This window comes from Embiotoca jacksoni, unplaced genomic scaffold, assembly GCF_022577435.1.
Source record: "Embiotoca jacksoni isolate LCO1_2020_lvr unplaced genomic scaffold, fEmbJac1.0.p SCAF_4, whole genome shotgun sequence".
In the NCBI taxonomy this organism is placed as follows: Eukaryota; Metazoa; Chordata; class Actinopteri; family Embiotocidae; genus Embiotoca; species Embiotoca jacksoni.
Window position 1 is genome coordinate 19,044,524 of NW_027185392.1, and position 24,382 is coordinate 19,068,905.

General features: G+C 41.7%; 2 protein-coding genes across 3 annotated transcripts; both read left to right on the forward strand.

Moving 5' to 3' along the window:
- The first annotated feature begins 267 nt into the window (after positions 1-267).
- Positions 268-6,161, forward strand: LOC138209567 (beta-1,3-galactosyltransferase 2-like). Its single transcript, XM_069168239.1, has 2 exons — positions 268-534; positions 4,211-6,161. The coding sequence occupies exons 1-2, from the start codon at positions 491-493 to the stop codon at positions 5,316-5,318; spliced, it is 1,152 nt and encodes a 383-aa protein (XP_069024340.1). The 5' UTR covers positions 268-490; the 3' UTR covers positions 5,319-6,161.
- A 1,993-nt stretch (positions 6,162-8,154) lies between these two features.
- LOC138209003 (beta-1,3-galactosyltransferase 5-like) lies at positions 8,155-11,295 on the forward strand. Of its 2 annotated transcripts, none has more exons than XM_069167303.1 (2): positions 8,155-8,835; positions 9,706-11,295. In XM_069167303.1, the coding sequence occupies exon 2, from the start codon at positions 9,711-9,713 to the stop codon at positions 10,743-10,745; it is 1,035 nt and encodes a 344-aa protein (XP_069023404.1). In that variant the 5' UTR covers positions 8,155-8,835; positions 9,706-9,710; the 3' UTR covers positions 10,746-11,295. The 2 variants fall into 2 exon arrangements, with proteins under 2 accessions (XP_069023404.1, XP_069023407.1); XM_069167306.1 differs by having other exon boundaries at positions 8,155-8,304.
- The last annotated feature ends 13,087 nt before the right edge of the window (positions 11,296-24,382 follow it).

Consider the following 24,382-nt stretch of genomic DNA (forward strand, 5'->3'; position numbering starts at 1 on the left):
GATTCAACATTTATTTTCCCTTGGTTAATCAATCTCAACCATGATGATGATTCAGATGGAAAATCAATTTTATATCAGTGTTGTCTTGCTATCTTTTGGTCAGTGAATGCCTTCACAATGGAAGCTGTACAAATATGCACAGCCTCTGTGCGTGTGTGTGCAAAACCAGATAAACGAGCTTCGCCCATAACGATGAAGGTGCGAGGCTCCATGACACGATCTTCTGCCCTCCCTCCACCTACAGTCCCCTTCCGCCTGTGTGTGTGTGCGTGCTTGTGTTGGTGACACGCTTTCGTCCTCTCTTCCTTAATCGGTTTTAGACCAAAACGTTTGCGTTTTCAAGTGGTTTTTTTTCGTTGGGAGGATGATTCGTGGGAGCTATTCTAATTTAGTTATAGGTCCGTCATTTAAATGATCAAATTACGGGTTTCATTGCTGAAGCGAAACAGTTAGAGAATAATTGAGGAAGCGAGGAAGGAGAGGTTGCGTCATGGGGGTTAAAGACACGGGCGCAGGTGGGAATGGGTTGAAAAGGTAAGACTCACCGAACACCCTTCAAACGACCACACAGCTTTAATCTGCTGCAAACCATCAGCCCGGGGAACGACTGAAGTTTTTGGGCTTAAAATTGACATCACGCACAAATTACTCGCCAGCAAAACTGTTTATTGTGAAAACTGAAGTTCTCATATTATTTCCGCATAGGCTGCGCGAGTTTATGAAAAAAAAACCCGAAACTTTACGAAACCATATGGATCACTTTTGCGATCGCAGCTGAGCAAACTCAAGGCAACAAGGCTGTATCAATATCCGCTAGAAGTTAGATGATACAGTCGCTGTGTTAGCAACTAATTCACCTTTTTAAAAATCGATCTTCCAACCATAAACATCGGGGATTCGGTCAGAAGGGGAAACATCAGGTGCGTATTTTACGCACAGAAGCGCAAAACAACCATTTGTATCGAAATATATTTCAGCTTCGGTTGCTGCATTGAAGTACGTTACGTGTTACATGTTACATTTCCTTTAGCTGACGCTTTTATCCAAAGCGACTTACAATAAGTGCATTGCATGAAGCAGCCTCATAAAACTTAAGAGGGTCAATCTACGTACATCTGAAACTGGCAGCCTGAGTAGCTCCGTGAACTGAGGATGAATTCTGTTTAATAATAATTCAGTCTGCGTTGTTAAAGTTCAGCTGCTCCTGAAGCATCATTTCCATCCGTGCAAGTGATTCGCCTACACAAATTCATCGTGTTCAAAAGTGATTACAAAAATTGTTTTGCCAGCATCTTAAAATGATAATAATAACAATACCTACTTCGTATTAATGCTGCAAATTTTCTTTGAAACCCTTATCAATGACCTCTAAAATGAGCTGCATGTCTGACATCCTCAGTGACGTCAGCAGATGTGTTGATGGACTCTGTTGTTTTAGATGCAAGAGTGAAACTATTTTCTCAGAGGGCTATTGTGTTGTCATGCTAATTTAAAAAAAAAAATTACAAGTACAAACGTATTTGATGACTTTAAAAGGGCTCCTTGTGGGGCCCTATTATTTTAGCTCCACCAATGATCCTAAAGGCAGAAGTAAATCTGCTCCAGAATAACAGAATTGAGGGATCCGGACATCTGAAGAGCGGCTGAACTGAAGCCTTTAGGAACAACAGAACATTCCACTCATCAGGTTTAACCAGTTATTTCACCCAAGGTTTTACTTTTTCCACCGGCACTGGGAGTGTACAATGACTGTTCAATAAACACAAAGAGGATAAGAATTTTTACCACATTGTATCTGCGACTTTGAAGAGGATCAGATCCCCTTTTATGATTATTAATCTTCATTCCAAAGGGTTCACATCCTTTCTCTTGCCACTTTGGTTTTCTGCTGGCAATGTACCGTAATTTCCGGACTATAAGCCGCTACTTTTTTCCCACGCTTTGAACCTCGCGGTTTAAACAATGACGCGGCGAATTTATGGATTTTTCCCGCTTTCACAAGCTTCATGCCGCCAAAAAACTGAGCAAAAAAACCACATTCTGTGACGGTGCTCAGTTTTTTGGCGGCATGAAGCTTTCATTAGACCAATGAAGTTGCCGAACAGGTTAAGGTGAAACAATGTAACTTTTTAGTTTCCTGTTTAGATTAAATCGAGCGCGCTCAAACTTCCCATCGTTCTGATTACGGTCGTCATTTTGTCACCCTCATCATGGCAAAGACACCAAGAAATGCACATGATGCAGCTTTCAAGTTGAAGGTGATTAGATCTGGCTGTTGGAAAAGGAAATAGAGATGACTCAACACAGAGAGAGCAGACGGCCGAGGTGTTTCAACCGTGCAGATCCGACTGAAAGCCAAAACAATCGCCACCGCAATGAAGTTTGAGGATTTTAGAGGTGGACCGTCGTGGTGTCTCAGATTTATAAAGGCCTGTCCATCAGAGTACGGACGAGTCTGTGTCAGCAGCTCCCTCCCGACTACGAGGAAAAAGTTTCAAACTTACGCAAATTCACTGATGCAAAGATAGCGGAGCATCCCATTGGCCCGCACGACATCATAAATATGGATGAGGTTCCTCTGACCTGCCTCTCACTCGGACTGTCAACAGGAAAGGCGAATCATCTGTCACGCTGACATTTTTATTTTTGTTACAAGCCGTGTTTCGTTAAAGTCTGTGTAAAGTTAATTTGTTTCAATGTACCGGTAGGCACCTGCAGCTTATAGACATGTGCGGCTTATTTATGTTCAAAATAATTATTTTTTTAAAATTCAGTGGGTGCGGCTTATATTCAGTTGCGCTCAATAGTCCGGAAATTACGGTACTGTGCTGCAGAGGAAACATTACCTTGATATACAATCTAAAAACAAACTGTAAAAATCTCCGTTTTGGTAGATATCAACCATATCATTGCATGAAGAAGTAAAAAAAACCTGCCATTTAGAGTCCAGGTCTGTTTTCTCGATTAAGTCTTTAATATGTCTGATTTTAGTGACGTGAATGACACAAACCCGAAGATAATGTTTGGCAATTGCTTGCTTTCTCTGTTCAACAGTCAAAGTCTCAAAAATGATCAGTTTACAACAATATAATACAAATACTTTGTAGTTTGGCTTTCTTGAAGAAATTGTATTTTCTTGATTCCTGTTGTTCTGGGTTTTGTACCCTCATGGTTGAAATGCACTTATTGTAAGTCGCTTTGGATAAAAGCATCAGCTAAATGAAATGTAATGTAAAACGCACACATGCAGAAAATCCTTGCAATGGAGAAGCTGCAACTAATTATTGTTTGGCATATCTGTTCGAAAAATGTATTTTGTTGTATCATAAAATAAATATATATATATATATATATATATAAATAAATATATAAAAATATATAAATAAATATAAATGTATCGTGTTGGGAGATTTCTGACAACAGAACCTCAAGTTGAACAGCTTTTTATACAGATTGCACACAAACAAAATCACATGTTTAAAGAGAGATGGGCCTGGAGGTTGTTGAGCAAAGAGGAAAAACCTGTAATTTTTGCTTTGAGCAAGAAATTAAGTGTATTAAGTCCGAAACAGCAAACTAACATTTCAGATAAGACTTTCAATTTGAGCAACATGTGCAACTGTCTTTTAAAGATGGACTGTATTTGAGCCAATGTTGGAACTGCGTCACCACTACACAATGTGTGCAATGTTATCAGAGATAACTGACACGCTTGTGTGACATCCTGGTAACTGCATATTGTGGTTGCAATTCTAAAAACAAACAATTTAAGGGATCCTCATCAAAAATATATTCACCGAAATAACTTTGGTTTTAAAGATGTCAACTATTTATCCACATACGCATAAGAATTCAAGTGTCGGTCAGGCTCTACTTTTAGCACTGTCTGTATCATGACAATATGGTATGATTTTTTTGATCCAAACTTCTGTTGTCCAAATAATTTTCTGCTCATTTTTTTTTTTTTTTTACACAATTACTTGACAGTGGAGCACTTAATTAATCAATGTAAATGTCATGTAGCATAAATGTTTCATATGATAATAAATGTCTGTATTCCAAAAAACATTTTTGTTATTGTGATATTGATTACAGCCTAACATATCTACGGTACGGCTGTGTATCTCAGTAGAAATAATGTAGAAAGGTCTAATTTTGGGGGGGGTTTACTCACCAGTTTTTTTTTATTCTGTCTGTTTTGTCTTTCCAGACAACTTGTCGAGAGCCCGAGTCATCAGAAGAAGCCTTTGTTTCAGTCCTGGTTCCAGTTCTTGATCGTGCTTTGTCTGGTGATCTTTGTTTTGTGTTACGCCCTGTCCAACAGCGCTCTGTCATGGCAGGAGAGTTTTCCACTCCGTAAGCACTACCAGTGGCTTTTCAACCGGACCTCTAATTCTTACCTGCCTCCATATCGTGTCCATCCAAGACACAGATTTATACTAAATGAAATCCCTGAAACCCCAGAGCCTCCTGCTGCACGACCTGCAGGTACTAAGTACCACCAAGCCCATCCAAGCAACTACCGCTTCATTATGGATAACACACAGGTGTGCAAGGACAAGACCCCTTTCCTTGTCCTCATGGTTCCAGTGACACCACACAACGTGGAAGCTCGGGCTGCGATCCGGCAGACATGGGGCGGCAACAGTGTGGTCCAGGGTGAGGTGGTGCTCACTCTGTTCGTACTCGGGCTCTCTCAAGGAGATGATGCCGAGAAGCTCAAACAGGAGAATCTTAAGTACAACGACCTGATCCAGAGTGACTTCATGGACACATACCTCAACTTGACCATCAAAACCATGGTGATCATGGACTGGCTGGCCACGCGCTGCCCTGCTGCAGCCTACGCCATGAAGGTGGACTCAGACATGTTCCTGAATATCGACAATCTGGTGATCATGCTATGCAAGCCCGGCATCCCCAAGATGAACTACCTGACGGGGATGCTGATGTGGAACCGGCCGGTCATCCGTTCAAAGGACTCGAAGTGGTATGTCCCTGAGGAGATGTACCCCGATCCTCAATACCCGACCTACACTCTGGGCATGGGGTATGTCTTTTCCAATGATCTCCCAGTGAAATTTGTGGAGATCTCAAAATCAATCAAACCGTTTAACATAGAGGACGCTTACATTGGAATGTGCATGAAAAAGCTGGGACTCGCACCGACATCGCCACCGGATTCCTCCCAGTTCAAGGCCTATAACACGAGATACAATCGCTGTGAATACTCCAAGATTATCACCTACATTCTTGGTTCTTCACAAGAGTTGGTGAATTACTGGATAGACTTGAAAAAGCCCGGACCGCCTTGTTAGCACAATGAGTACTACCAATGCACTGAGAAAACATTTGGATGGTGGGGTTTACCTTATTTCTAGATTTCTGTTCGACTGATGGGTTTTTTTCTCCCTGGAAATTTTATTTGTGGTTAGCAGTTTTAAAATGTTGAACCATGACTGCACTGTATATATAGTAAAAAAGAAAAACACATTTGGACTTGCTTATAACTAATAATAAAGGTATTGTTTGTTAGTGTAGACTTGTGCAGCCTTTGCGAATATGTGGCATTAAAGGTGACCTTTATTGTGTAGACTACTTGCAGTTAATGCAACGAACTCAGGAAGACTTTACCACTATTATGAAGTAGGAAAAGGTTTCTGCTGTTTGTCTTTATTTGAGAATGAATGAGAAATTCTGAAGTTAAGTAACCAGGGAAACCATTGATCACTAACAGAAATGTGCAAAAACTAATGTAATTAGCTCATTTTGCATCCATTATCTAGACCCACTTTATCCTGAACAGAGGTCATGGGCTATCACAGCTCACTTTGGGCAAAGGCAGGGTTCACCTGGATAGATCACAGGGCCAACACCTAGAGACAGACAGAAACAAAGACCATTCACACCTAAAAGCAATTTCTAGAACCACCAATTAACCTGAGGTGTGTGTTTTTGGATGGTGGGAAGAAGTCAGAGTACCCGGAGAGAACCCACGCAGGCACACGGAGAACATGCAAACTCCACACAGAAAGGCCCAGGCCCGGATTCAAACCCGAAACCCTTTTGCTGTGAAGCGACAATGCACCACTGCGCCACCTGTTTATGTTGCAGATGAATGACATTTTTTCAAATTAAATTAAAGAAGCTAAGCTACTAAATACGTGTCACAAACCCTTGCCTTTATGGAATCAAACTTTCTACCTCATTTCCTTTGAATTTAATACGTTTATAGTGTATTGTTTTTTTTTTCCAGTACCAAATCTTCTAATGTTGTCATAGCAAGAGGTTAGGTAAGGTTGTGAGAGGTGTCATTAATGTGAGTATATCAGACCAGGTCTGTACAGCCCATAGTTTTCTATCCATGAGGAATGTTGGGTCCTTTTTTCAGTCTATCTTATTACAATAGTCATGTCCCGATATACACTCAAAAGTGTTATTAGTTGGAGAAATGATTTATCCTTTCAATACTGGCTGTGAAATGAACACCAGAACAATGTAAATTGCACTTTCTTTGTTGTTTGACTATCCCTCTACTGCAGCTGAACAAGTAGAAGGAATATTGTGTTTAAGACTTTAGTTTAGAATAGACTCCATTGATGACTAAATCAGCCCACTGAATCCTCACATCAGCCTCGGTAGAGCAAACCATTTTGTGAGGTAAAAATGACTTAATTGACTGCAATTTTAGGAGACTTTTGGAGATCATTTGATGGACTTGAAGTGACTTGTTTTACTTATTTCCATGCAATTAATGTCCAAAAGGAAGACAAATCCTAAACACAAGTGCTTCCCTTCAATGATCCACCGAGGATTATGATATAACCTAGAAAAAGTGTCTCCAGCTGAGGTTCTTCTGCTGAAAAGAGGATTTTGGTCGGTGCCAAACATTTCAAATGTTACTAAGGCAACACAACTTTATCTCTGATTTGTCGGTCCAGAGTGTATTAATCTAAAAGGCCCGATCTTTGCTTATTGACAAACTGTAGTTTTGCTCTAACATTCTTTTTTTTTTTTTTACAGAAACCCCCCCCCCCCACCCCCAACCCTGTTTCCCTGATTGCTGACACACACACTTGTACAAAAACAGCTGCAAGAGTTACCTGCAGATCCTATAATGAAATTTTGGGGTTCTTAGACTTCTGTTGTCACCAAATAGTCTGCTCGAGGACAGAATTTGCTGAGGCAGTCAGTCTTGGACAAATTGGCAGTCGTCTGAAATCTATGCTTCTTGTAAATGCATTTTTCTTACAATGGAATGATTTATTTCAAATAATTTTAAATAATTGTTTTAAAAACGCACACAGACATTCTCAAAAAAAAAAAAAAAAATTCTGAAGGACCTAGTGAGGTCTTTGGGTCTTGGCATGATGATACCACACACTTCAATAGCAGAGAGGACAAATACGTTGAAAATAATCAACACTTTCCGTGATGGACTTACTTTTTCACATCATCGCAGATGCCTTTAAGTATTGGTAAATTATTAATAGTGTGTAAACTACAAACTATGCAAACAAACATTAATGAAAAGTAATTATTAATTACAAAGGTATTTCACTCAGAGCAGTACACGTGGAAAAAGGGGAAATTGCTACAGGAAGGAATACAAAATTACAATAAACTTTTAATAGGACTAACGTTCTTTGAAACAATAGGGATTGACAAAATTGAGCATTCCTGAATACTTAAATTAGTTCTATTTAGTGAAGTGCAGGATTTGTACATCAGCAAACAATATTTTTTAATTCCTCTGATGTCTATATTTACAGCCATTTATACAAATTTCTTGCATAACTGAGCTCTGTAGTTAAGGGTCTAACTTTGATTGATCAGCAGTTAAAATGTTTGGTAGCTGTATACAAAAGTTACTTTTAACAGATTTAATATTCAATATGAGTGGATGCACTGCAACTAATAGCTATTCCTCTTTCTTTCTATTTGTTGCGTGAAATTCAGAATTTTCGTTTTGTTTTGGCTCTTATTAAATTGATTGATTCATTTGTCAATCAAATGTGACTGTATTCGGGGTCGTGAGAGTTTCATGAAGGAAGTGTGGGCAGGTTTGTGTACCTGTGTTCGGGTGACGCTGTGACAGGCATGGCAACAAGGAAGTGGTTCTCGTGGGCGGTGCTTAGTCTCAGGTGAGCTGACGGTCTCAGCAGGGTACCTGCAGGGTCCGTTGTGGATCGGACTTGTTGTTAATAAGCTCACTGGTCTCCCGGAAGTTGATCAATAGGAGAGAAAAGACAACGGAGAAAAGAAACGTTTTTAAAAGATCGACGTGAACAAGCCGATTGTGGGGTGAGTGTCTGTTTCCCCGTGCGGAGGTCAGAGCTCCGTCCCACCGACGCTCCGTGAATCGCTCTTCATTTAGCAAACACCGGGGCGAAGAGACAAAACTTGATCACACAAGTTTGACTTTTTTTTTTTTTTTTTTTTTCACAACACAAGGTTGAATGCGAAGAAACAAACACTTGAATAACTTCCGTAGACTGGAAGAAGCTGTTCTTGTAAGCGGATCGCGTTTACTTTGGCTTGTTGATACAGACTTTCCTATTGGACTTACACGGAAGTTTCACGACAGAGTAACCTCGGCTGCTAGAAATTATGGAGATAATATGTGTTAGATATTTGAAAATCGACAACACCGTGGGCACGGATTCATCTTTTTTTTTTTTTTTTTAATGACAACGCCGAATTTTCTTCTTTTGGTGGCCGGTTCACTGTCTTTTTTGTCTTGTTATTATTTTTATTTTTTTTGATTCAGACGTTTATTCGCATGATTTTTGCTGGCTGGAGTAACATAAGCTACACTGTCATCCATATTTACAGGTATGTATTGCTTATGTATATATGCACAGTACGCAGTTTAACACACGTTTGTACCGGTACAAGTAATCAAAGGAAATGCCAATATGGAGCAGGGAAGCTTTTACTACAACTATAGGTGTCTGCTGCTGGCACGCACTGGAATGACGTCCCGCCTCCTTTTGATCTCCAAATGAGGAAATGACATGTTTACAGTACTCTTGATTCAGTTGAATTTGATATCATTTTTTTAAGTGCTTGCAAATCGAATCATCCCTATCAGGCAAAAGTGCCAATAAAACAAATGGAATGGTCAAAGAGATCATATTGACAGTTATGGTTTATTGATTGATTCACAACTCAATGCCCTGTTTTGATCCGCTGCCATCTACCCTCTTAACATGATGGCGTTACACGTAAATACAAACCCGGCACTTCCTGTATATTTTATCAAATTAAAAGCCCTATTTAGTTTCACGAGACAGAACCCCTTTATTTCTTCCTCTGCTTTTATTGTGAAACATTTACAGGAACCTGCTGTGAGTGAAATCAGACAATCACACTTCAGATGAGTAGTCCAGAACAACTGTTTAAAGAAGCAGGATTACACTTTTGATTTTAGGCTACTTTATTGACTGTTGTATGCAAGTTTTCCTCCACACTGGTTCCACATCCTTAGAAACAAGCCACAACTTAAGCCACCTACACACGCCTGCGTGTAGACTTGTGAGTGCGTCTCAGCCGCTCTCCGATACTTCAACAAATAGCGCTGCACCCCTGGTTACAATGTTTCTACAATTTTTGTTGAATTGTGAGTTGCTGTTTTTATAATAATTATATGGGCTGAGAATGTTCTCCTATTATGAGATGACATGAGTTTCTTTTTTTGTGCAGTTTTAATGGACACCAGGAGGAAACACCTGAAACACATCTTTATCTGCATCCTGGCAGCTGCGACAGTCGTACTCATCTACCTCGGTGTTGATGTAGATGTCTTCAACATCTACCTCGGTGTTGAAAGGGATGCTTTAGTTAACCCAAAATCCCAAACATCATCATTATCACCATTAGCAGAACCACATTGGGAGGATCCTGGACCGTACCATGTGGCCTACCCACGAAACTACAAATTCATCATGGATGACACGCCAACGTGTAAGAGCACGACTCCTTTCCTGATCCTGATGGTTCCTATTGCACCCAGTGACGCCGCAACTCGGGACGCCATCAGGAAGACGTGGGGAAATGAGAAACTGGTTCTGGGTAAACTGGTAGAGACCATCTTTATAGTGGGACTACCTGGAGGAGCTGATGCTGAGCAGCAGCAGGAGAAGCTCAAACGGGAGAATCAGCAGCACCACGACCTGATTCAGAGTAACTTTCAGGACAGCTACCACAATCTGACCATCAAGACCATGGTCATGCTGGAGTGGCTGGCAGAGCACTGTGTCAAGGCTTCCTTTGTCATGAAGATTGACTCGGATGTCTTGCTCCATGTCCAGAATTTGGTAAAACTATTAGTGGATCCGAGCACAGCAAAACAAAACTATATGACCGGTTTGGTTTGGTGGCACAGCCCGGTTCTAAGAAACCCTTTTATCAAGTTCTACATGCCGAGAAACGTGATCGCTGAGCCAGAGTACCCTCCATATCCTCTGGGCATGGCCTACGTCATGTCTCTGGACCTGCCTGGGAAGATCTTGGGAGTCTCGCCTCAGATCAAGCCCATCTACATCGAAGACGCCTACCTGGGCATGTGTCTGAAACGCCTGGGCATTTCTCCCACTGATCCTCCTGAGACAACCATGTTTATTGTCACCCCCGCACATCCTCTGAGCAGCTGCAGCCTTTCAAAAGGGATCGCCGTGATGACAACGGGCATCTCGCAGATGACGAGTTACTGGGAGACGATCAGACAGGGAGCTCAGTGCTGAACTACCAAGACGGCATTCAGACTTTTTGGTGTTGGGATGAACCTTTTATTTACATTTGGATCGTGGAAGCGAAACTGAATCTGACAAATTGTGAAAACAATGTAAATTTGAACATATTTTGTATTTGTTTGCCGGCAAAATGTAAGCACCTGGTTGGATAAAGAATGTTACAAGTTGTCAAAATAAGAGCAGGAAGTTGTACCACTTCCTGTCAACACCAGTCTGTATGCACCTGTTCTTCTGAAGGCCGCTAGTCTGCACCAACACATGTTGAACATAATCGTATTCTGCATGCTGGAATATTTAGGTTCAAATGTCAGTTTTGCATGAGAGTCCGAAACATATTTGGAAGTCAAAATGAATAATGTACATTTCAAACAAGTTTTCAAAAGACTGTTACACTTTTTATCACAGGTAAAACAATCCAGCGAATTTACTGTACACTTAATAGAACAAGGTAAAACAAGTTTGGACTGTTTATTGTACTGCTTTAATGAATAAAGGAATATGTGAATGTATTCTCACTAGCCACTGTATTAGGTACACTATTTCTCCCCCCTGGTTGAACCCCCTTTTTCCTTCAGAACTGCTTTAATTCTTCGTGGCAGAGATTCAACAAGGTGCTGGAAACATTCCTCTGAGATTTTGGTCCACACTGACACGATAGCATCACATAGTTGCTGCAGATTTGGAGGCAACTTCCTGTTCAACCACATTCTAAAGGTGCTCCATCGGATTGAGCTCTGGTGACTGTGGAAGTAGCTGAACTTTGGGACATGACATGTTATCCTGTTGAAAGTAGCCTTTAGAGGATGGGGGCACTGTGGACGTAGAGGAACGGACGTCGTCAGCAGCAATGTTCAGGTAGAATCAGGTGTTTAAATGATGGTACCAAGGGGCCCAAGTGTGCCAAGAAAGCATCCTCCATATTGTTACACCACCAGGAGCCTGTGTTGTTGATACAGGGCAGGATGGATCCACGATTTTGTCTTGTTTAGGCCAAACTCTGACCTTACCATCGAATGTCACAGCAGAAATCCAGACTCATCAGTCAAGGCAACATTGTTCCAATCTTCCATTGTAAAAGTTTCCTGTTCCCGAACCCGTCGCAGACTTACTTTCCTCCTCTTAGCTGACTAGAGTGTCACTTGGTGTAATCTTCTGCTGCTGTAGCCCGTCTGCTTTTAGGGTTGACGTGTTGTCCATTCAGAGATGCATCTTCTGCAGGGGGGGCACGGTGGTGCAGTGGTTAGCATTGTCGCCTCACAGCAAAAAGGTTCCGGGTTTGAATCCGGTCCTGGGCCTTTCTGTGCGGAGCTTGCATGTTCTCCCTGTGCTTGCGTGGGTTCTCTCCGGGTTCTCCGGCTTCCTCCCATCACCCAAAAACATGCACCTCAGGTCAGTTGGCACCGCGGTCGTGGCAGCCTGTTGCAGCAGCTCCCCCTCGGGATGCTGCTGTAGCAAAAGAATTTCCCCTCGGGGATTAATAGAGTACAATAAAATAAAAAAAATACCTTGGATGTAACCAGTCTATATTTGAGTTCCTGTCGCCTTTCGGTCAGCTTGAACCAGTTGGGCCATTCTTCTCTGACCTCCGCCATCATTTCTCTGAAATGAGGAAGACTGATCTCTGAAGCTATCCGCCTCACTGCTGAGATGATTGGCAGAACTACTTTAAAGGACTGTTGGAAGGTTGACACCCGGTTTTAAAGTTAGAACTGGGTTTACTTTGAGTCCGGTTATGTAATTATGATTGTAAATGTAAGCTGTGATGGACTGTAATATAACTAAATATATTTTCAAAATGTTCTATGGAGAGTACTGTAGCATCATTGACAGCATCAAGATATAAATTCATTGGCCGGGATCGCAAGTAAGTGCTTTTAATTTGTAAAATTAAGCTCTTTTATGCTGAAATCAAGTTTCTGTACAGTTGTAGTTTGCCGTGCTTCCAGAAGAGGGCAGGCTAACATAGAGAACATTTACAAGCTGCTGATGCAGCTCCCACCAGCAATGACTAATTTCAGCGAAATTAGGAAATAATAATTTTCTGTTTGCAGTATGGTAAAACACTTTTGAAGAGCATTTAGTCATGTTGTATGAATAACGTTCATCACACTGGCACAGATACTTTAACATATTTACTCTGTATTTCAGTTTTGACAATTTTAGCTGAGAAAACTTGCTTTGAAAAAAAAAAATCCTAAATGTAAATGTTTTCTTCTATTAACTGTACTTATTCAGTAGTTTTACAACCATCATAGTCAGATTTAGCACAGCTCAGTAGAGGCAGTAAAGGAAAACAGGGTTGTGAGGGGAAAAAAAAAAAAGAGCACCTTTTGCCCACACTGGCAAAATCCAGCATGAAATAATGTTATACAGAATGACTGAGGTGACGGTTCTTGACTGACTGTGAGTCCACACCTCCGAGTGCACACTGCATGAAATGTCAAAAAGAAGTAGAATTACCCACTTGTGTTTGTATGTCCCACCAACCAGTCAAGTTGCAGTTTACACCCATGTCTGTCTAGACTCTTATATTTCATGAAGACTGAAGCTGACCTTTGACCTTTGCTGGATATAAAAAGTCATCCCTCATTCACTTTATTCTATTAGAAATTTGTGGGAAATTTTGGGATAACCAGCATATGAATTCTTTAATTATGGCCACAAGTGTGTTTTGTGAGGTCACAGTGACCTTTGACCTTCAACTAAATTCAAATCAGTTATCCTTGAGTCAAAGTGAAAGTTTGTGCCAGGTTTGAAGCAGTCGACTATATCAGTCAGAGGGACCAAACTGGTACTTTTACTACATTACTTCCACAACCTTTTGCTGCTCACTTTTACTTAAAGGAGCAGTGTGTAGGATTTAGTGGCATAAGATGGGGTTTCAGATTACAACAACCTAAACACCTCCCCTTTCACCCTTCCTTTCCAAGCATGCGGAGAATCTACAGTAGCCACAAAAGTCACAAAAAAAAACAAAGTACCCTCTCTAAAGTCAGTTTCTGTTTCGTCAGTTTTGAGCAACTGTACAAACATTACGGTGCAACATGGCGCTCAGGAGAACAGGACCACTCTTCCACTCAGAAATTTCCCCTATAATGGAGTACAGGATCTGAATATTTCTTTCACCACTGCCACTCCTTGAACTTTTCTCTCTGTCAAGGCCCTGCTGGCCTTGATCTGCCAAAATCACAAGGCTGAAAACTCAAGCCCTGGGTACCATACAGATGATTTATTGGTTTCATCTAACGGCTAAATTCCAGCTCAGTGGTTGGCTTTGTGGCAAAATCACTGTTGGCTCGATCTATTGTACAAAAGAAACATTTTAAACCTGGTAAATAAATGTCTTGTATGAATGCCGTTAATGCAGTTCAGTGTGTATTTCATGGACAGTCTGGAGTTTAGCATGTTGCTTTTGTACCCTTTTATAGTGAAGCACTTCGGACTGTGTTGAGCCCACACTTCTAAAGAGTTGCCCCTTGCTCAACCAGCAGGTCGTTCTTTCTTTCTTTTTACAGACGTATATATTTCTTCATCTACTTCCTGTCTCTACCCACTAGACATTTTGTTTGGGTGTGCGTCTGCTGCAAGTGTGTTACCAGGCCCATTTATTGTCTCGCTGTTTCAGGTATAAACACAAACCCTCACGGAGACTACCCAGACTTTCCAATTTGTACACACACCCAGCAGAGGAAATTGCTTATCTTCTTCCCTTCCTTTGATGCTGTCACAGAGGATGGAGTTGATGGATTCCTGTATTATTTATTGTATGGAATATACGTGTATGTGTGTGCGCGCATGTCTGTGTCTGTGCAGCCAGTAAAGGAGGGCATGTTATGTTCCTTTCCCTGTCTTAAAAGAAAGACTTGTATGGTTTTTCATAAAGTGAAAACATTTCTTAGCAGATTTAAAGGTTTAGGTTGGTAGAAAGTCAAACTCAAAGATGACAATCGTGGCCCCGATGTACATTTTAATTTAAACTTCTGCCCCAGTCAGCGTTACACACAGGTTAATTGTCACACCAGCTCACAAACAATTTAAAGCGCAACATGTATACAAATACTCTCCAGTTTTGCTCACAGACCAGGTGCTGCTGTAATGTAACCCCTCCCCTCCGCTGCCCCCTGCAGACCGGCTGTCCTCTCTGTCACCCTGAACAAACAGGCTGCACTACAGGGTCGTAAACTTCAGCTGGTCCTGGTTTGTCCACACACACACACACACACACACACACACACACACACACACACACACACACACACACACACACACACACACACACACACACACACACACACACACAGCACCTCAAACATCCATCCCTATATGTACCCTGAAGGCGTGGACACCACCATTGCGTCGAGGCCCAAAAGGATGCAGGTTTCTATGAGAATTAAACACGAGAACAGCTTAACAACAAGTGCATCTTCATCATTGGTGAAATGCAGATTGACAATCTTAAAAGTGCTTCACGCTACTTCATGATCAAAAACAGTCGCAGTGGTCAAGCGAAGTAAAGCACATTTGTTTGGCTACACAACTTTAAAGCTGTTATGAGAGATAGTTTCAAAATAAAGATGTGAGATGACAATGTGAAAAAAATGTGACAGAATAAAAATCTGAATCTGCTGCTGACGTAGCTCACTGTTCACTCTCAACTCCATCATGGCATGGAGTCTTAAAACAGCAGCCTGACAAAAATGTAATACAGTCATTTGTCCACGAGGGGAGACCGCGTCAGTGTTACGATCTGCTTCGCTTAGGCATGAAAAGTAACATGTATGACCAGAGTTGAAGAAAAGGTCAAGTGATGAAGTACAAAGGGTGACACGTCCAAGTGGGGAATAGACTGGGGGGCATTAGATGGAACAAACACCGAGACCAGTGAATGAATCTGTGAAGAAATCAAAAGTAAAAGTGGATTTCTTTTACTTAAAGTGACATATTTAACTTCCTAAACGTACATTAAGTCACTTACATACATCATATGTAACGCTACTTACGTAAAATCCCGTATTCTAACTCAAATCATGATCGTTCTCCAAACGTAACCAGATGATTTTTGGTATCGAAACCTAAAGGCACATAACTTTTCAGGTGAAACACACAACACTGACACAGCACCCCCTAGTGGACTGATGGGTGTATTACATGCTTTGGCTTTTTGATACCAGGTTAAAAACAGAGTTAACAGTAGAGAGAATACTGGCCTTATCATTTGTCAGGAGGCCATAAACAAAACTCCTAACGAATGCTAATGTTGCTGCGTGTCCGCTGGATGTATAAATACTGTTGGTAAATGTTCACGTATCACTACAACAATTTTATCGGCTGACGTAATGTTGTGTTTACAGTTTATTCCAATGCCTCTAAGTGGCCCAAAAAAACGTAGTAGTATTTCTACTGATCTAAAAGTAATATATTTATTTGTATAAACATTTCAGGTAGTTTCAATCATAAAGTTTAGAATCAAGATAGCTACCAGGTACAGGTGTACCACTGACAAACCATCAGTGGGCAATGCCGGCAAACTTGATGACACAGGTCTTAAGTTCACATACATTCTTATAATGAAATATTATCAAGTTTAGTGTCTGAATTGGGTTACAATCTATCATTTGATGTAGCTACTTGTGCAGGTACTATAACACCAGCAAAGCACATCTGAAGTCGAAACATAAGAAATACACAATGCTTTGTTCTTTGTTCACTCCCTCAAACGCAAGCACACACACACAAATGCGCGCGCACACACACACACACACACACACACACACACACACACACACACACACACACACACACACACACACACACACACACACACACACACAAGTAAGCCAGACTTTGTAGTGATTTAGTGCTAGCAGACAGTGGGAGGGTAAAGGCCAAGCTCTGGGTCTCGTACTATCTCTCTCCATTCACCAGCCCATAAATAATCTCACAGACTGACATGAGGGACTTGCCAGTTTGAGATGAAGGACAGAGGGGACGAGACAGTGAGGAGTTAGTGTCTTTTGATGACCAGAGAGATACAAACAAGAGCAGCGAAGAGAAAGACGACAGGTGTGGGAACGTAGAGAAATTCAGCTGGTTCCAGTCGTGGGTCAAGAAGAGAGGAGGGACCCGGAGCAACAAGACGGTTCACATGTTGTTTAGAAAACTCAAGGAGAACGTAAATCTGTCCAGCAGTGATTAGCTGACTATGACTAAGTTTAGCATCACTATCAATCAATTTGTTGCCGTCTTTGATTGCAAATGAATTATGTCATCTCTAAAATATGAGATAATAAATGCACACCAAGAGCTCAAACAGCTCGTTTTATCAGACCAACAGCTCTACTCAATGATGCTCATATTGGAAAAATGATGCAACAGCAGCTCAAACTCACATTTCGGAAAAGTTCCTGCAAAAGTTGAACATTTTTGCTGGCAAAACAATGTAATGTATCTAAATGATGGAAAATTATTGTTGATTATTTATTGTCATTTTGTTGATTAGCTAATTTTGGGGCCGTCAAATCAAAGTGGATATTTGACATCTTCATTGCTGCAGTGAGAAGACTGATTTACACATGTACTTTATGTACGGAGAAATAATCCTGAAAAAAACTGAAGATGCCCAACTGGCGGTGAGTATGATAGGAAGGAGTCATAAAAATGTGTTCAGATTTGAGCTGCCTGGTCAAATGCCTCCCTCGCATTACATCATGCTGTCGACTTTGATGAACACTGCTGTTTTTCTGCTCTTTACATTTTGCCAAATCCCTCCTCACCACGAGGACCCCTGCCACTCAGGTTCTCACGATCCCTGTCAAAGAGTCACTCTGTGGGCTGTGAGAACCACCGGCTGCCGGAGGCCTCCCGCCGCGGCCCGCTCCCCTGACGCAACGCATGCAGACACAAACAAAAACACACACAGACATGTCACAAGTGGACGTATATGTTGTATGTACACCGAATCAAACAAGCTTGCATAACGGCACACATGGCCCGACGTCCTGATGTTTTCTCCAGCATTCTCTCGTTTTACAAACAGCAAACAGCTGTTCGGGCTGCTCCGCTGCAGATGTTGCGGGAGTGATAACCTCACAATGATAGTAGCTACTGCAATGACTGACAATTAGCACTCGCAATATAATGGTAGTGACTTTAGTAGCTGGAGCTTCGCAGCATGCACAGAGTCAGTTAGAGTCACGAGGCCCTTTCTGTCCCACACTTCATAATGGAGGCAGGGTTCATTCATTCATTGCATGCTCTGTGCTCACCACATTGCTCCTATACTCCTACATCTCCTCCACCTCCCCAACCTCCCCAACCTCCCCCTTCAATCGCAAAACCTGTTTTATTTGTTCCAGTTGTGTTCATTCATTCAAATGTTGTGAACCTGAGGCTTTGATTGTTCCAGGGCATCACTCGAGCAGACTGCCAAAAGCATATCTTTCTAAAATAATGGGTAAATATGCACCAGAAAAACAATAATTGTGATATTCTTTACAGCATCAACAGAGAAAAAGTTACATCAGAAGAGTTATTAGGAATAGCATTAGTTGCAGTGGTAGTACGAGCAGATAAAGGTGGATTTATGCTTGTGCGTTCCCACCATTAGTGCCTCCAGTTGATTCATAGCTGACTGTATTTTCACCATGGAAACATTTGCCTTGTCTGTTGTCAGGCAGTTATGAACAGGACATTGTGAGCAGAGCTGTAAAATGGTATCAAGGAAAAGGAGAGTAAAGTATTTCTCTAACTTTCTTATGTGTTTTTACTGTCAACAGTCTCCACCTGATGTCTTTATGCATGCCGTTTTCAGGGGGTCCTTAAAGCTTGAGCTTATGTGCAGCAGCTTCAGTATGTCCGGTGGCTCTGCTGCTCAGCCATAACACCGAACACAAGACTAAATGATGAATGATCTGCCTTTATAATGTGCCTTTTTACTTTAGCAGTCTACAATCTGCTTTACAATTTATTCCATCTATTCATGCACTCACACACCAATAGCAGCAGAGCGGCCATACTGGGTGCTCGTCCACCATTGGAAACAATTTGGGATTAGACTGATTTCTCACATAAACCAAAATCTGTGCTGTCAGAACAGACATGTCACCTATACATCATTGGATCTGACAAGTGATACCTTCATGTCTGCTCTTTAACTCCAAGCCAGATTTATTGTATTCACTTTTCATTAGTTCTTATCGTTAATAACGATATCGTTTTTTTTCCTGCTTGTGTTATTTTTTTTCTTTTGGTAACGATTTTGGTTTTATACAAAAGGGAAGAATTGGATAAAAAGAGAGGAAAATCATAATCACTTCACAGTCACAGATCTTATGTCACCTATGGGAAAACCTAGAGTGACATATTAGACTGTGCTCTCCACCTCCATCATCTAAACACCAAATAAAGGACCATCTTTAAGAAAGTGCTCCTGCCCTCCACTCTACAGCAGTGAACTTCCACATACTTGCAGAATAAAATGATAATCACAGCTCATTTCAACCTGTCATATTTCCCATGAATGTGGCACTACGGGTCACGGTAACTTTCCCCTTTAATATCAGGTCAGACTGAAAATACAACCATTAATAATAAACGCCAGGTTGAAATAAACCGGAATCATCCTTTAAGGGAATCAAAGCTAAGGAGCAGTGAAGCTGTCGTATCTCGTGGTGATAACCCAACACCTCACTGAGACAGATGTATCTGGCTTGTCTTTAATATTTCACCCATTTATTATTATAATGCACTAGACTATTTAAGAACTGTTGAATATTATGTTTTGTATGATGATTGTGACCATAAGCAGGATGAATGGAACTGAACTCCCCCTGTTACCAAACAGACTCTCAGCTCTGACTTTTATATGGGTGGTAGACTGGAACTGGTGTTCAGACGTAAATATTGACATACACGGGACTTCTATTCAATCTTTGCTGTAATACACACTGATTTATTTAATCTGTTGGTCAGTTTGAAAGTGAATCATCTGTGGATCATTTTTCCTGAATGTTTTTGTGTTTCAATTTTGTTTCTTCTACAATGGCGTCCGTCCTCACAAACCGTCCCACCACAGTCCATTACCAGCTGATTACTCTGAGTAGTAACGGCCGGGAGAAACGTCATTAACATCTGTTTGTGGTCCGAAGCAGCGAGGTTGAGGGCCATGTGAAAACAAAACAACAACACTGACAAGACTAACAACTGCAGAGTCTGGAGAGGCGACCAAAAACGGGTTCCCATGACTGTACCCCCCCCCGCCCCCCCATCCTCCCCCGTTGTATGTTCTCCTCCCTTCTACCCTCTCACTGTCCATCACTGAATCTCACTCTGTCTTCCTCTTTACCTTCTTCTCTTCCTCTGTTTTCTCGACCGTCACTTTTAGATCACTCTTGCCTCCATTTCTATCTCCTCTCTCTATCTCCTCTTCCTCACATTCTCCCTCCCTCTGCCTCTTTCTCCTCTCAAAGCAGCACTCCTGTTTTGATTAGAATAAAGTTACACCAGCAGCCGGGTGCTGCAATAAGGAAGAAGACTTCAGACCTTCCACATCAGAAAGCATGTCCTGCTAAAGTGCCCACAAGCACTAAATTCCTACCACCTGCACGACATGTGTTTCATCTGTAATTAAGTGTGAAACCTGGTCTCCCCGGAGAAAAGACAAAGAGGAATAGAGACCCTAGAGGCTCTCCAGTAATGACCACTGTCATGGAAATGGGTGCCAGCTTTAAAGCTGCAGCACTCTCAAATAGTGATACATCTTAATGGGTTTTTTTGAACTGAGTCTCTTTATTGACAATACGACTTGGACCTTGTTTTATATAATTTACGGTAAAAACAAAAACAAGAAAGATACTTTAAAATCTTAAAACAATACTGTGCAGACTTCTGTCTTGTCCTTTGAATGCTTTAAAAAAAGGTAACTCAAAGTACTTACACTATACTGAAAAACCTTAACAGTGTTTTGACAAACATATTATTACATTAACATCTAACTGAAACCAAGATCATTCCCTATTTGTAACTTCAGTGCTTTTAATTATGGTCCTTAAGATGTAAATTCCAGGTTTTGCTGTCAAAGTCCTGTGTTTTGTAGGCAGTGCACACTTCCCCATGAGATAGCCAGTTTAAGTCCTTCTGTGGACTTTACCTCTCTTTGTTCTTTGTCACACGACCTCCTCCTTCAACCCTGGTCCAACATGCGTGTAATAGACACTTTGATGTGATATCAGACTGCCACCCAGTCTGCATGTGGCATATTTTGAGTGCTACTAGCATTCATTAAGATACTAACTCACAATAATTTTGCATGCAAAAAAAACATTTCCTTACTGCCATTCTCTTTACTTCTATAGCTCAGCCAGTGACACGTCGAGTTGTCCAGACTGCACACAAGAAACAGGAATGCTGGACAGGAAGGGTTTCTGGATCCCTGTAAAAGTGACAATGAACACTGAACCCGAAGATGGATAAATTCCCTTTCATTTCAATTGTCAATCCTGAAATCTGAAAATACATGGACTAAAGATCAGTACAAAATGAGTACTTATAAAATATACCCATTGCTTTTAAATGTCTTGAAATACAGCTTAGGCAATATTACTGGAGAGCTGCCCTCCATACTGCGCACGCGTGCACGCACACACACGCACACGCACGCACACACACACACACACACACACACACACACACACACACACACACACACACACACACACACACACACACACACACAACCACCTCTCGGCCCCTCTCTGGCCTGGTACATGTGTTTCTGCACGTGTGTGTGTGTGTGTGTGTGTGTGTGTGTGTGTGTGTGTGTGTGTGTGTGTGTGTGTGTGTGTGTGTGTGTGTGTGTGTGATAGGGTACAGGTGGCAATTTCATCATCAGCAAAGAAAAGTTCTATTAATATACCCGAGTCTGGGCCAGAGCACACACACACACACACACACACACACACACACACACACACACACACACACACACACACACACACACACACACACACACACACACACACACACACACACACACACACACACACATACAGGAAAGGTGACACATTGATATGGAGAAAGAAAAAGCACAGTGAGGAAGAAAAAAAAACGAGTATCATGAAAATAAAAACCGTTGGAATTCCCACAAAATCAGGAAGAGGCAGTCTCAAAGAGCAGTTACAAGAAACGGGAATACAAAAAAAAAGTATGGACGCTGGTCTTTCTTTAGTGTTCCTGGCTCAGGACCAAACCCAGTCTCACTGCCTCCCATGGGGAGAGTAACTCCAGGCCTGAATTCCTTCGTGTTATTTCATGTTTTCCTCTTTGCCGCAACAATTGTTCCCTGAGACACAATCTGTGCACCAGCCCTCATTAAAGGAACTTTACCAATGTAGGCAATGTTGTAAAACACACTGTACGGGCAGCTATGTGTAGCACACAACCACGTGCAGACTGGCTCTTATGCACACACATCAACACACATACAGGCATGCTGCCTACTGTACAGTATGCAACACACACATTAACACTCCCTCTGCTTCATCTGCCTCGTCTTCCTGTCTTATTTACATTCCTCTAAAGCTACAAGTTGAGGAGTTTGGGAGTTGGGGAGGGACTGAAGGACAAAAGCGAGGGTCTTACATGGACAGAAGTCATTTCCGCTGTGTTGGGGAGGTCTGTGAAGGGTCAAGCCTTCCATAGCCCCAGCTGTGTGAATCACATAAACACTGAAACACTCCCACTTTGTACCCGACTACAGCCCTCCTCCGGTGCTCGCACAGCAGGAGCCACACTTAGCCTATTACACACCACTTTGTACTGCACTATTACACTGTTTGGGGATAGAAATGTTGTTGCGTGTCTTGTATGTCCATTAACAGTTCAGTTGGACCCTTTATGGATGTAGGAAACATCACAGCACAACCTCACCCAGCTACGAAATGTCTAACCAGCCGCGAAGAATATTACAAACACTTTAGATAACCATTCATGTTTCTGTGAATTTGATCCCGGAATACTTTTCTTACAACCTGTTTTACACAGCCAACGAGTGACAGAGAACTACAAATCCATATCTTTTGTGATTTATTTATTCCTTTTGCTTAAACGTTACAATAAGGGTGTTCGTTTTGGCGAATCAATTTCTTCCCATGAGAAAATCCCACTTTAGTGTTTTATTGTAAAACAGCAGATCAAACATAGCTGTGAAGGATCTGAGCTGCTGTGTTTGCTTTCTCGCACTCCTGTCAAAATCTGTTCCTCTTTCTCAGCCTTGCAAGTACACACACACACACACACACACACACACACACACACACACACACACACACACACACACACACACACACACACACACACCTAATACAAAGCAGCTCTTCAATGGGATTGATCCCGCTGTTGAGCTGACCTTGATGAGAGTTGAGGCCACGTTCAGTAGATGAAGGCTGAAACTGAGGTGATCAGATACAAACATGCCTGTTTTTTTTTGTTTTTTTTTTAAATGTATACTTCCTGGTTTTGTTAGTGTGCCACCAGATTTCCCTCAAAGTTCAATGTTAGTTATTGCAAACATGCTGTTCACCTCACTGTATCACGAGAATAAAAGTCAAAATCACAAAGATACTATTAGCATGTCTTTGGCAAACTGTGAGCACACTCGTTGGGTTTTTGTGGCGTGTGACTCATAGTTGGAAACAGGATTTCATCTGGACGGTGCTCATGCATGTCCTGGCTTGTCTGACTGACCGTCTCATTTTAGACTCCGGCAGATCACAGACAGCGTGTTTATGTGTGTATGCATCTGTGTTGTAGGATGGTGCTGCTGCACATATACTGTATGTACCATGTATGTATTTAAATGCTGTAATTAAACATGTGTTTGTTTGGTTTTTCATCTGATTTTTAACATCTGTCTAGCCGTGTTTTGTGTGTGAGTGACACTCGTAGATATCCTTCACAGTCAGTGATGCTGTTAAACTAATTTTGCCATGCAGGTGGAGGGCCTGTGAAAATGACAGGAGGTTTCAGGTTTCAGTGTGTTCCTGTACACGCAGCACAGCCCCACACTTGAATTTAGTGTCGCCGTCCACAGCTCATTTACAGCTGAGGTGACGGGCGGAAGTATTTGGTTAGTGGCGCACCTTGCAGCAACTTTCCCAAGACTTTGTATAAATACACATGCTTAAAATGGAAATGCAAACCTGGAGACTGAAGTGTAAATAAAAAGAAATGTGACAGGTGGGTGAACTTTGGTGAAATGGTCGGCGCTGAAACGTTCAAAAGAGAAAAGCACGTGAAAAACGAGAAGGATTTGTGTTGCACTTTCCTCCGTTATCATTACTGATGCTCATTATCTGTGGGATGTGTATTTTGTGGATTTGAATGATTTTAGAGCTGCTAACAATGAGTCAGCAGTTTCACTGTTTGAAGCTCCTGAGTTCACTTCAACAGGGAACATTGACTCTGCATGGAGATTGAACCCGTGGCCCTATAGGCCCCCGGCATTAACATCCATCCAGGGTGATCGGATCACAAGTGGTCAGCTAAAAGTACAGGTGTGAACTCACCCAGGACGCGTATAGAGCCTTAGATCACATTAGGAGGTGGTCAATGGTCACATTCTTCTAGCAGTG